Source organism: Raphanus sativus, chromosome 7 (assembly GCF_000801105.2).
Source record: "Raphanus sativus cultivar WK10039 chromosome 7, ASM80110v3, whole genome shotgun sequence".
Classification (NCBI taxonomy): domain Eukaryota; kingdom Viridiplantae; phylum Streptophyta; class Magnoliopsida; order Brassicales; family Brassicaceae; genus Raphanus; species Raphanus sativus.
The window spans coordinates 14424162-14436457 of NC_079517.1; the positions used below are offsets into that span (position 1 = coordinate 14424162).

General features: G+C 32.1%; 1 protein-coding gene and 1 long non-coding RNA gene across 2 annotated transcripts; one reads left to right on the plus strand and one right to left on the minus strand.

Annotated features, from left to right (window-relative positions):
- The first annotated feature begins 4213 nt into the window (after window positions 1–4213).
- On the plus strand, window positions 4214–6303 carry LOC108814641 (BES1/BZR1 homolog protein 4). Its single transcript, XM_018587256.2, has 2 exons — window positions 4214–4693; window positions 5352–6303. Exons 1-2 carry the CDS (start codon window positions 4478–4480, stop codon window positions 6081–6083), a joined length of 948 nt encoding a protein of 315 aa, XP_018442758.1. The 5' UTR covers window positions 4214–4477; the 3' UTR covers window positions 6084–6303.
- A 2209-nt stretch (window positions 6304–8512) lies between these two features.
- Window positions 8513–9524, minus strand: LOC108814744 (uncharacterized). The gene is made up of 2 exons (XR_008936632.1): window positions 8910–9524; window positions 8513–8840 (listed from the first exon to the last, which is right to left on the minus strand). It is a non-coding gene; the product is annotated as an uncharacterized LOC108814744 (long non-coding RNA).
- Window positions 9525–12296: the final 2772 nt, after the last annotated feature.

The window sequence follows — 12296 nt, forward strand, 5'->3', positions numbered from 1 at the left end:
TTTGTTTACTTTTTATTTATTCTTTTCTTACTTGGATTTTATGTGTTTTAGTGTTTTGTTATGATAATTTGATACATGTTTCTGATTTAAAAATACAAAGTAGATTAAGAAAGATCAACACATTCTTACTTTACTTTATTGTGTAGAATATTTTATATGTAATTATGCTCTCATAGTTTATAGCTTTCCTTTGTGTTGTTAGGTGACGTATACCAAAATAAAATCGAAGAAAACTAAAATAATTAAGAATATAAAAAATAAGTTATCATGATGTTCAAATCATAATACATATGTTAATTTAGTAAAACGATTATGCTTGCATGTACTGGCAAAATACCTAGTGCTTAATAATTATAATTAATAGTTTTGCTTATTTTTCTTATTTTCAATTAACCATGTTATTTAAGACAATCACAATACTATAATATTTTATTAACGATACATCATCTTATTTATAACTATTTAACTTTTTGATATATGTTGGTTGATTCTTATTTTTGGTGTTTTTTGAGTAGAGGCTTATTTTTGGTGTATGTTTAGGATTAGTATTAAATATTAACTGATATAAGAGATTTATTTGGTGCATCAAGATTTCATATTGTTGTTTCATTATTTCATCATCCGTAAGTGGCTGACTATCAAATATAATAACTGACTCTATCTTATCATAATAATATATAAGTGCTATCATAAGGAAAACCATCTATTACAATGTGGAATCTATTTTATTATTTATGCGGACTCTATTACCAACTCTATGTAGCTATATATATTATTCTAAGTTTTCTGATTTGTCATAATTCTTATAATTTTATGTTTAATCATATTTTATGTTTAATTATTAATTTTAATAAATAATTTTAGTAATTTAGTTGTAATTTATCATTATGTTGAGAATAGTTAAAAGAATTCTAACGATAATATCATAGTTAAATTTATGTTATATTTATTTTAGTAATACTAAATTATATATATTTATATTATATTTGGTTTAGTAATATTAAACAGGCAATATATATAGCACATAAGATAATTATCTATATTTTATTATAATCATCTATAATAATCATTTATTAAAATGAATCATCTATGAATCATCATTTATTAAAATGAATCATCTATATTTTAGTTTGAATACCTGTTCGAATTCGGATCGGATATTTCGGGTATTTTCAAAATACTATTTTGGTATATGGGTGTAGAATCCGTTCAGATATTTTTGTACTCCAGGTCGGGTTTGGATATTTTTAGTTCGGATCCGGTTATTTTGGAACGTGTTCAGATATTTAGTCTTTAAAGAAAAAATTATATTTTTTATTTTCTAAAGTTCTTGTATTTAAAAATTTAGCTTTCGATTAACTGATTTTTTATTTTTTAATAGATTGAATGATTAATAGATTTATAGGTAACATTTCAAAAATAAATAGACATTAGTTTGATTATTGTTTTTAGAATTTGGATGTAACTTTTGTTGATATTCATTTTAATTGAGTGTAAAATCATTTTCTTCGTTATATATATATATATATATATATATATTATATGATCTTAAAATATGTGTAACATCAGTATAAATATTTTAAATAAAATGAAAGATGTAAACTATAAATCTAAGGATAAATATACATTCGGTTATCTTCGAATATCTATTCGGATTTAGTGACGGAGGGAGAGAGAGTGGAAGGGGGGCAGCTGCCTCCTATGAAATTCAGATTCTTTTTTGTATTTTTGTTGATTATTCAAAACTTATTTGTGTAAAATTTATTTCTATTGAATCGGGGCTTCTAGCTCAGTTGGTAAAGGGTTCACAGCTGTGAGTTCCGTCACCTGGGTTCGAATCCCGGTCACTAGAGAATTAACATTTCGATATCGTTAGGGACAGAAGACCGACATGTGGCAACACGTGACTAGTCTGGACCACTTCTGTGAGACCAGAATACCTCTGTATAATTCACAAAAAAAAAAGAAAAATTATTCTACAGTCCATATGAATTTAAGTTCAATTTTTACTTTGTCCCCTACAAAAGTAATATCCATTCACAGTATTTTGTTATTTTGGTTTGGATTTTGGTTCGAGTTTTCAGGTTCGGATACGGTTCGGTTATCTGGTAAAATGCCCACACCCCTAGGTAAACATCTATCTTATTAAAACAGAAACATTCTGTTGGACCTAACATTTATTTTGTAAGTTTTTAAATTAAATACACATTTATACTATATAGTTAAACATACATTAAATCACTTTATGTTTCTTTTTTTATACTACTTTCTATGTTTCCAAACAATATATTTATTTCTTTATACTACTATCAATGTTTCCAAACAATATATTTATTTCTTTATACTAATATCAATGTTTTCAAACAATATATTTTTATACTACTATCAATGTTTCCAAATAATACAATAATTAATCTTAGTTATTTTATATCTATCATTTTCTCTTTAAAATTTTGTAGAAACGTCATAATTTTAAAGTTCACTATCATAAATTGCAAAATAGTTAACTTTAAAATTCCGATTATAAGATTACAAATTATGAAGCTATTACAATTTAAATCCAATTAGATTACATATCGGTCATCCATCAGTTCAATCGGTTAGTCTCGGATTTTAGTGATTTTTTAGTATGAATATTTTAAAAACATAAATTGAATTGTCAGATCTCCGGATTAACCGATATAATCACAATCGGGTTGAATTTAAAAATACTGATTTAAATGAAAAAATATTTTAAATACACACTCTTTAAAATTTACCAAAATATTTGTTAAATTATTAGTGAAATTTTTCATCGTAAAATATTCCGCGCTTCAAAAGCGCGGATCAAAATCTAGTAGATGTTTATATCTACATAATCACGCACAGCTCTATAAACATAGTATTTTAATCTATCTTATTAAAACAGAAACATTCTGTTGGACCTAACATTTATTTTGTAAGTTTTTAAATTAAATACACATTTATACTATATAGTTAAACATACATCAAATCACTTTATGTTTCTTTTTTTATACTACTATCCATGTTTCAAACAATATATTTATTTCTTTATACTACTATCAATGTTTCCAAACAATATATTTATTTCTTTATACTAATATCAATGTTTTCAAACAATATATTTTTATACTACTATCAATGTTTCCAAATAATACAATAATTAATCTTAGTTATTTTATATCTATCATTTTCTCTTTAAAATTTTGTAGAAACGTCATAATTTTAAAGTTCACTATCATAAATTGCAAAATAGTTAACTTTAAAATTCCGATTATAAGATTACAAATTATGAAGCTATTACAATTTAAATCCAATTAGATTACATATCGGTCATCCATCAGTTCAATCGGTTAGTCTCGGATTTTAGTGATTTTTTAGTATGAATATTTTAAAAACATAAATTGAATTGTCAGATCTCCGGATTAACCGGTATAATCACAATCGGGTTGAATTTAAAAATACTGATTTAAATGAAAAAATATTTTAAATACACACTCTTTAAAATTTACCAAAATATTTGTTAAATTATTAGTGAAATTTTTCATCGTAAAATATTCCGCGCTTCAAAAGCGCGGGTCAAAATCTAGTAGATGTTTATATCTGCATAATCACGCACAGCTCTATAAACATAGTATTTTAAGATTGTTTCGATCCAAATTAATACTTTAGCTTCTCAAAATCTGCTTCCATGTGTGGTCACCACGAGACATATTACACTCACAGTTCTATGATCGAAAACTTTGCCGAATAGGTTCCTCACCAAAAAAAAAGTATGATATGGCAAGTTCTGCCTCTCTCTCTCAATTCCTGAATCATTGACACTTGGACAGAAACAGCTTTGAAACGACCAGTTTGAACAGCGAGAAAGGTTCTGATAAGAGACGCACAAATGCGGCGGCCACGTGAGGCTATTGAGCCACCGGTGCGGCGAGTGGTTCCCACGCATATGCAGAAATAAGTCAATAACAGTATAATGGGCCCTACATGGTCACGCCGGTGACGCACCATCGCGTGGAAAAGGAAACTTCCGAAGCGGTTCGTTGAATTATCGTGAATCAGGGCACGTTCTGAGTGTAAATGTTAGCTCTCGCACGTGGTAACGCAGTTCCACGTGTGACAATTTGGTAAAAATCACGGCATAGTCGCGTGTAGAGATATATGCTCCCACGTGCTAGGCTCCTACGTGATAATCATGTAGTGGTCCTTTAGTTAATATAGGGTCAAATCTTGGGTAAATTGGGTAGTCTAAAGCTAATATCAGTATGAATATATTCAACATCTTCTTCTCTAGCACGAGAGTTCTTGATTAGCTTAAGCTTCTTGAACTTTTGAGGTGATCGAAGATTGTTTAGGCACGCTAGTACAATCTGGTTGTTCTATTACGGTCTTTGCTACTTTCTTGCCAGATCTGAGAAGAGAATTGTCTCTTTGATCTGCCAAGAAACGGAGTTTAGTAGGGGAGGAAAAGAGAGTGATGACGTCAGGGACGAGAATGCCGACATGGAGGGAGAGAGAGAACAACAAGAGGAGAGAGAGACGGAGGAGAGCAATAGCGGCGAAGATCTTCACCGGGTTGAGAATGTACGGGAACTACGAGCTTCCCAAGCATTGTGACAACAATGAAGTGCTTAAAGCACTTTGCAACGAGGCTGGCTGGACCGTCGAACCCGATGGCACTACTTACCGCAAGGTTTGGATCTTACTTTTGTCTTGTCGGAACATGAATGAATATGTTAAGACATCGAAAACTAACATGCGCCGGAGAGGGCGAGCCTACCTTCCCGTGAATTTCTAGGCTTCTAGCTCGGTAGTAGGTAGGGTTGCTAACGTGTACCTCGCTTCGGGTAAGCTAGCGTTGGAGGATCGTTTAGTCAAACGTTTTGATTCTTTCTATGTGACTTCTTATAATGCGTTTATTTGAAAGTAGATTCTCTCTATGTCACACTTTCACTTGTATGATTAATGTTGGGAACAGACGAGTCTATTCTCTAGAAAATATATATAAAAATTCACAGTGCACAGAGTTCAAAGTGTACCGTTCTGATCTGTAGATTTTCTTGGAAAAGCATGTGGGCACTTTTGCTTAACTGTCTCAAGTTTATACTCAGGTTTCTAAGAATCCGAGTCCAATGACAGATAATCTATGGGGTCAGGTGCCTCCGTGGCTCAAGTCTATACTGAACTATTTAGACCTAGCTGACGTGCAAAGCAACTAACTCGCTGTTTTGACACTGACACAATCAAAACTACTAGTTCAGTTCATTTCTAGGTTTTATCATTAAGACATTTAACACAGTAATTAACTTTATGATCTCCTTCTGATCAGTTGTGTTTGATCTGTTTTTCAGGGATGTAGTAGACCAATAGAGCGTATGGACATAGGTGGCGGTTCAGCAACCGCGAGTCCTTGCTCTTCCTATCAGCCAAGCACGTGTGCTTCTTACAACCCTAGTCCAGGCTCCTCTAACTTCATGAGCCCATCTTCTTCTTCTTTCGCTAATCTCACCTTTGGAGATGGCCACCAATCACTCATGCCATGGCTAAAACACCTCTCAACAACAACGTCATCCTCATCAGCTTCTTCATCATCAAGACTCCCTAACTACCTCTACATCCCTGGAGGCTCCATAAGCGCTCCTGTTACCCCTCCTTTTAGCTCTCCCACAGCTAGTACCCTGACCATGAACCCTTTCTTTGTCTCTTCAACACCGCCCAGTCCCACAAGGCAGACCATACCTGAATCTGAATGGTTCTCAGGGATTGAACTCGCGCAGAGCGTTCCAGCTTCACCAACGTTCAGCCTCGTCTCACAAACCCCTTTTGGATTCAAAGAGGCAGCAGGGAGAGGTGGATCAAGGATGTGGACACCAGGTCAAAGCGGGACTTGTTCACCGGCTATTATTACTCCTGGTGCTGATCAGACATCAGATGTTCCAATGTCTGAAGCTGCGACTCCTCCAGAGTTTGTGTTTGGTAGTAACACAAACGGGTTAGTGAAAGCATGGGAAGGAGAGAGGATACACGTAGAGAGTGGCTCAGATGATCTCGAGCTTACTCTTGGAAACTCAAGCACCAGGTAATTGGAAAACCGGTCCAACCAAACCAGTCTCAGTATGTCCCTTCAATTAAAATATAATTTATTTTCCCAGAATATAAGGCTCAAATTGAAACACGCTTTGAATATTCGTTTATTTGTTACCCTTGTGGCTGTATTCTTTCCCCTTTGTGTTCCCGATCCACTCGGGTAACCAGCTAACCTAAAACCAGGTTTAGATGGATCTAGTCAGATTATGTTTCATATCATCACCATTCGTCCAATAGGGGTTTGCAGGTGAATAGCAGCCTCAATCTCTGTTTATAAAACGGCTACATATTTCATTTTCTGGCATGGGCTAGCTTCTTTTGCTTCTTCTTGGTACTCTTTAAGGCTCTTTCTTTTTGTAATACAGAGGAATGTGGCTGACAGAAAGCGTGTACATATGATGAGCGATAACCATCACATGCATGTACACGAAGAAACAAAGCTTCGGGCAATTCACGTGAATACAACTGAGAAATGGATATTATCCAGTTAACAATCCAACACGTTTACTCTCCATTTTTTTGCCTCAATTCTTTTCGCCTCTATTACTTCCACCACTTTCCTTCTCTGCCATTCCTCAGAGTCCTCTTGAGCTTTCTTTAAAAGACTCCCAGCCTCATATTCCTTTCCTTTGAATAGCAACTCATTTCTGTTTTTCCAAAGATGCCACAACAGCCATGGGACTATGTCTGCTTGGTACATCATCTCTCGGGTATGCTTTTCTGGATATTTAGCACATGATATACATAGGAATATATGGACTGCATCATAATACCTTTAGGAAGTGCTGGTATTGGAGAGAGAACCCACATCAGTCTAGCAAATGGGCACTGAAATAGCACATGATTGACCGTTTCTGATTCATTACCACATCTGAGGCATCCTGCATCTTTTGATATATGCTTGCGCACCATATTCCCTACGACTGAACCGAGTTACCTATGCATCGCCATAGGAAGTGGTGGATCTTTGGGCTCGTCACTCGTGTCAGTGCTCCAGGCCAGATGGTAGAGGTGATCTAAGATTGGTTGATCTTCTTCTACTGATGATAATCTGTTAAGTATATTCATCTGAACCCAACAGTCTGACTTCACAGTATATGCACCTGCCTTGTTGTAGTCCCAAATGTAGACATCTTTACTGTTATGTCCTCAGGTTCGAATCTTCATGATTCTGTGCACTTCTTTCTCTGGGAAGATTTGGTTCAATACTTCCAGATTCCATTATTTTCCTTGATTTATCAGCAAATCTCGAACTTTCAGGTTGTGGGAAAGGGCCATACCTCGAGTTTTCTCTGTTCCATCTCACCATTTTGGCTCTCCTGGCCGGTTGCTGATCGATCCATAAGTCTTGAAAGACTTTAGTGTTTTCTCCATTGCCTATTACCACCCTAGCTCCCTGCTCTGTTGCAGCTGTCTTGTTTTCCATGTTTCTAAATACTCAACAACTAAATGTTTTTGTCCTGGACATTATCAAAAAAAAAGTTATCTAACATCACTTGTTTTGTATTTGTGTATCAACTATAAATGGTGTAAAATAATTTTTCACCAATTAAGTAAATGACTTTGAAAATTGTGATGTAAATAATTTACATCATTTCACTAATAATGATGTAAAAATATTAAATACTTTCATCAATTAGTATAAATGATGTCAATATCTATCGGTCACTAAAAATGATGCTAATAATCATATCAATTTTTAAATGATGTTGTTATTTTCATCAATTAGAAATAATTCATTTTAATTATTTATTAATAAATGTAAAAATAAAATCTAATTTTTAAAATTTATTTAAATTATTATATCATTTAAATTATTACTTTAAATAATTTTATATTATTAACGTACAAACATATATTTATACTTTGTCTAAGTAACTATGAAGATTTTTTTCATTAGAAATGCTCTACTGTTTTAATAGATTTCTCGAAGTAAGTTTTTGTTTGTCATCAGTTTCTCTAAGTAAGTTAAAATTCCCAATTAACCATATGAAAAGAAATTATATACCCTATATGAAAGTTTGTTTAGTTGTTGTCCCAATCCAACCTAGATTTGAGTATATCCGAAAGACTGAATAGTTTGAAATTAAGCTTTGACTATACAGTTGCAGTTTTCGTTAACTAAGAGATAAGCCTACACCATTTTTTGAGAAATACACTACAAAAAAAAATAGTATTGATAGCAGGAAAAAACCGCTATCATATATCATAGATAGCGTATTATGAACCGGTATGTCTACCCCAGCTATAATAGGTTTTCCGTCTACGATAGCAGTTTTCTAAAGCTATTACATCGGAAAGCTATGATAGCGTTGTTTTTACTATTTGCTATTACAGGTTTTTATTATTTTTATTTATATTTTAAAATTATTAATTAAATTTAATATAATAAAAATATATAATCGATTTTTAACATAATAACTGGTTTGATATTAAAATTGGTTTATTAAGTAAATCTTGGTTTACAAATAATATCGGTTTAGAAATCTAAATCTAAAACTTAACCTTAAAAAAAATTAACCCTACAGAATAGACTCTACGCCGTCAACGATTTCTTCTTCTTCTTCTACTTCATCGTCTTCACCGTCAAGCTCTTCTCCTCCACCACCATCAGCTAATCCTCTGGTGCTTCTCATCTATCTCTCCTCCCTCGTCTCTGAACAAACTCTAGCTCATCTCTTCTCTCTCGCTAGACTCCAACTAACGACCCACTGCTTCTGCTACCCTCCTACTCTTCTTCCTTGTCCACCTTCCTGTAACAAGAACAACAGATAAAAAAATCAAACCACAGAGAAAGAGAGTGAGAGACAGTGAGAGGTGACCTGTGGTGGTGGCTCCAGCCGCCTTGAGCCCTTACGCCTCCAGCCGGATCCTTTCGTGAACTGCCCGCCTCCTTCCTCCTCCGGCCCCACCTTTGACGACGGAGCGAGCTCGAGACGGTGACAACAGAGTGAGCTCGAGACGACGACCGGGAGAGACTTGATGCCGGTGACTATGGGGCGTGCTCCAGACCAGGATGACGGCGACGGTGGTGGTGGGTTGTGATGAGCATAATGGCTCCAGGGAGAGAAAAGGAGATGGATGAGGGTTGGTGGTGACAGATGAGTTTTCACGTTTCAAATAATTGAAGATACCAGAGAGAGATAGAGAGAAAGAAGGAAGATGAAACACAATGTTTTTTTTTGTGAATCTGAAAAGAGACGAGAGAGAGAGCGAGAGGGAAGAAGCACAATGAATCTGGACCGTTCAAAAAAATTAAATCAATGGTCAATATTAGCTATCCTCACCCTTCTATTTGATTGGTCAATTTATGCTCACCAATCAGATTTTTAAAGCTATTTCATTTTCTTTTTTAATGCTATTGTTCCCTATTCTATTTTGTGTTTTAATATATAAAATAATTATAATATAGTTTCGTAAACAAAAAAAAACATTTTGAGAAAACATCAAAATTTTATAATTTACAATATAAAATTTTTAGATTTAAATTTATAACTTTAGTTAAACTTTGATATTGATATTTAGGTATAAAATAGAGTTTAGGGTTTAAGATATATAGCATTGTCTTTAAGTTTAAATTTGAAATTAAAATTCAGAGTTAGAATAAAATAAATGAAGCTAAGGGTTTAAGAAATAGAGTTTTGGTGCTTAATTTAAAGTAGAATAAATTGTGTACAACTATAAAGTAGTTATACTATTGAACAAAATTTAAGATTAATATTTATGTTAGAGTGTTTTGAGTAAAAAATTGTTTTTGTTATAATTTTGTATTACTTTGAAAATTTGAGTGTAGGTATATTTTTTAAGATTTAAGTAGATAATATTAGATTTTGAAGTTTAATTTATGAATAAATATATGGGGTTTAGAGTAAGGGTAAGATTTGAGTTTTTTAAGAAAACAAATTGATAGTTTGTATTAAGGTTTGGTGTTTAAGTTTGAAAATAGTAGATTGATATTTGGATGTAAAATTTAGACATAGAATTTGAAGTGTAATTTTAAGGGTTGATTTTAAGACTTTTATATCAAACTTTGAAAATAACTCAATTTTGAATTTAATTTAATATTTTAACTAGAGTATGAACAGTAGGAGTATTGAATACAATATGTTAGTGTATATTTATGATTTGGAGTATAAGGTTTATGTATAGAGTTTAGGGTATAGAATTTAATTAAAGATTTAAGGGTTGTGTTTTGAAAGGCAAAGATTAAGATCAAAAGAAACAACTTTGTGTTTAAGTTTATAGTTTCAGGTTATGGTATGAAAGATTAGAGTTTAAAGGTTTATGTGTTTAGAGTTTGGGGTTTAAAACATGTTTAGTGTATGAGACTCTAAAGATTGAAGATTGATTTTTTCATAGCAGGTCTCAAAACAATGCTATCATAATATGCTATCGAAAAATATAAAAAATTATATTTTGCCAAGTTTCTAATTTCCACTTTAATATTGGCAGTATTAATAATCTTTTATTTCCGCTCACTAATTTTACATGATAGCATTAATAAACTGCTATCGATACAAACTCAATTTTCTTTTTGATTTTTCATAACAGTTCGAAAAACAATGCTATCATAATGTGCTATCAATACTACTTTTTCTTGTAGTGATATATGCCTACTTGTTGCTCAAAAAAAATATGCCTACTCTTCCAATTTATCGTATTGACTGATATTCCCCTATGGCAATAAATCTCGTATATTTCATATTTTAAACTTCAAAAATTTCAGCATAAAGTATTCAACAAAAGGTTATTACTTACCCAAATCATAGATATTTTGTACCCAAAAGAAAAGATATTTGGCTATTTATGTAGTAGCCACACCATGCGCGTACGAGCACTAGTTAAATACTAATATCATGTTACATTGTTTCTTCTAATCATGATACAAACTCAATTTTCTTTTTGATTTTTCATAGCAGTTCGAAAAACAATGCTATGATAATGTGCTATCAATACTACTTTTTCTGAACAATACTTGGGTTCACCCCTGAGGTGAACTTATGAATTCACATCTTTCCTTATTTCAATTATATTGCCATAAATATTAATGTCACATAAATAAATAAATTATAAATTACAAAAAAATAAACTTTAAATCATAAACTCTAAATTCGAACCCTAAACCCAAATATTAGATTTTTAATTTTAAACCATACCATAAACCCAAACCTATACCCTAAACCCAAACCTATACCCTAAATCTTAAATCTAAATTTAAATCCTAAACCCTAAACTCAAACCATAAACCCTAAACCCAAACTCTAAACCCTAAACCCAAACTCTAAACGCTAAATCCTAAACCTTAAACCCAAAATGTAAATCATAAACCCAAATTTTTCAAATACCTTTGGGTTAATGATCATCAAATGTATTTTCAAATACATTTTAGTGTATAGAGTTCGGGTTTATGGTTTACAGTTTGGGTTTAAGGTTTAGGATTTAGGGTTTAGAGTTTGGGTTTAGGGTTTAGAGTTTGGGTTTAGGGTTTATGGTTTTGGTTTAGGGTCTAGAATTTAAATTTAGATTTAGGATTTAGGGTATATAGTTTGGGTTTAGGGTATAGGTTTGGATTTAGGGTTTAGGGTTTGGTTTAAAATTTAAAATCTAAAATTTGGATTTAGAATTTGAATTTAGAGTTTATGATTTAAAATTTACTTTTTTGTAATTTATAATTTATATATAATGTGATATTAATGTTTATAGCAATTTGATTGAAATAAGGAAAGATGTGAATTTATAAGTTCACCCCAGGGGTGAACCTAAGTATTGTTCATTTTTCTTGGACTTATTCTTGGGTTCACCCCTAGAGTGAACCTAGAGGTTCACCCAACCAATAGGAATCACTCATTTCACAATTGATATCTTTTAAATAAGGAAACAAAATATTATCAAGTTATATTATGTTTTTAAAATAAAAATGTTAAAAATAAATAAAAATAGTAATATATGCAAAAAAATTAAAAATATTTTAAGTCCGTCATCAAAACACTAAGCCTAAACTCTAAAATTTAAATTAAAAACATTAAACATTAAATCTTAAAAATACCAAATTCTTAATCCTAAAAAAAAGTTTAGGATATTAGAGTTTAGGATTTAGGGTTTAATATTTCGATGACGGCGTTAAAATATTTATATTTTTTTGCATATACTAGAGTTTAGGATTTAGAGTTTAAGATTATCCAAGGGTTTAGCATATACCCAAGGGTTTA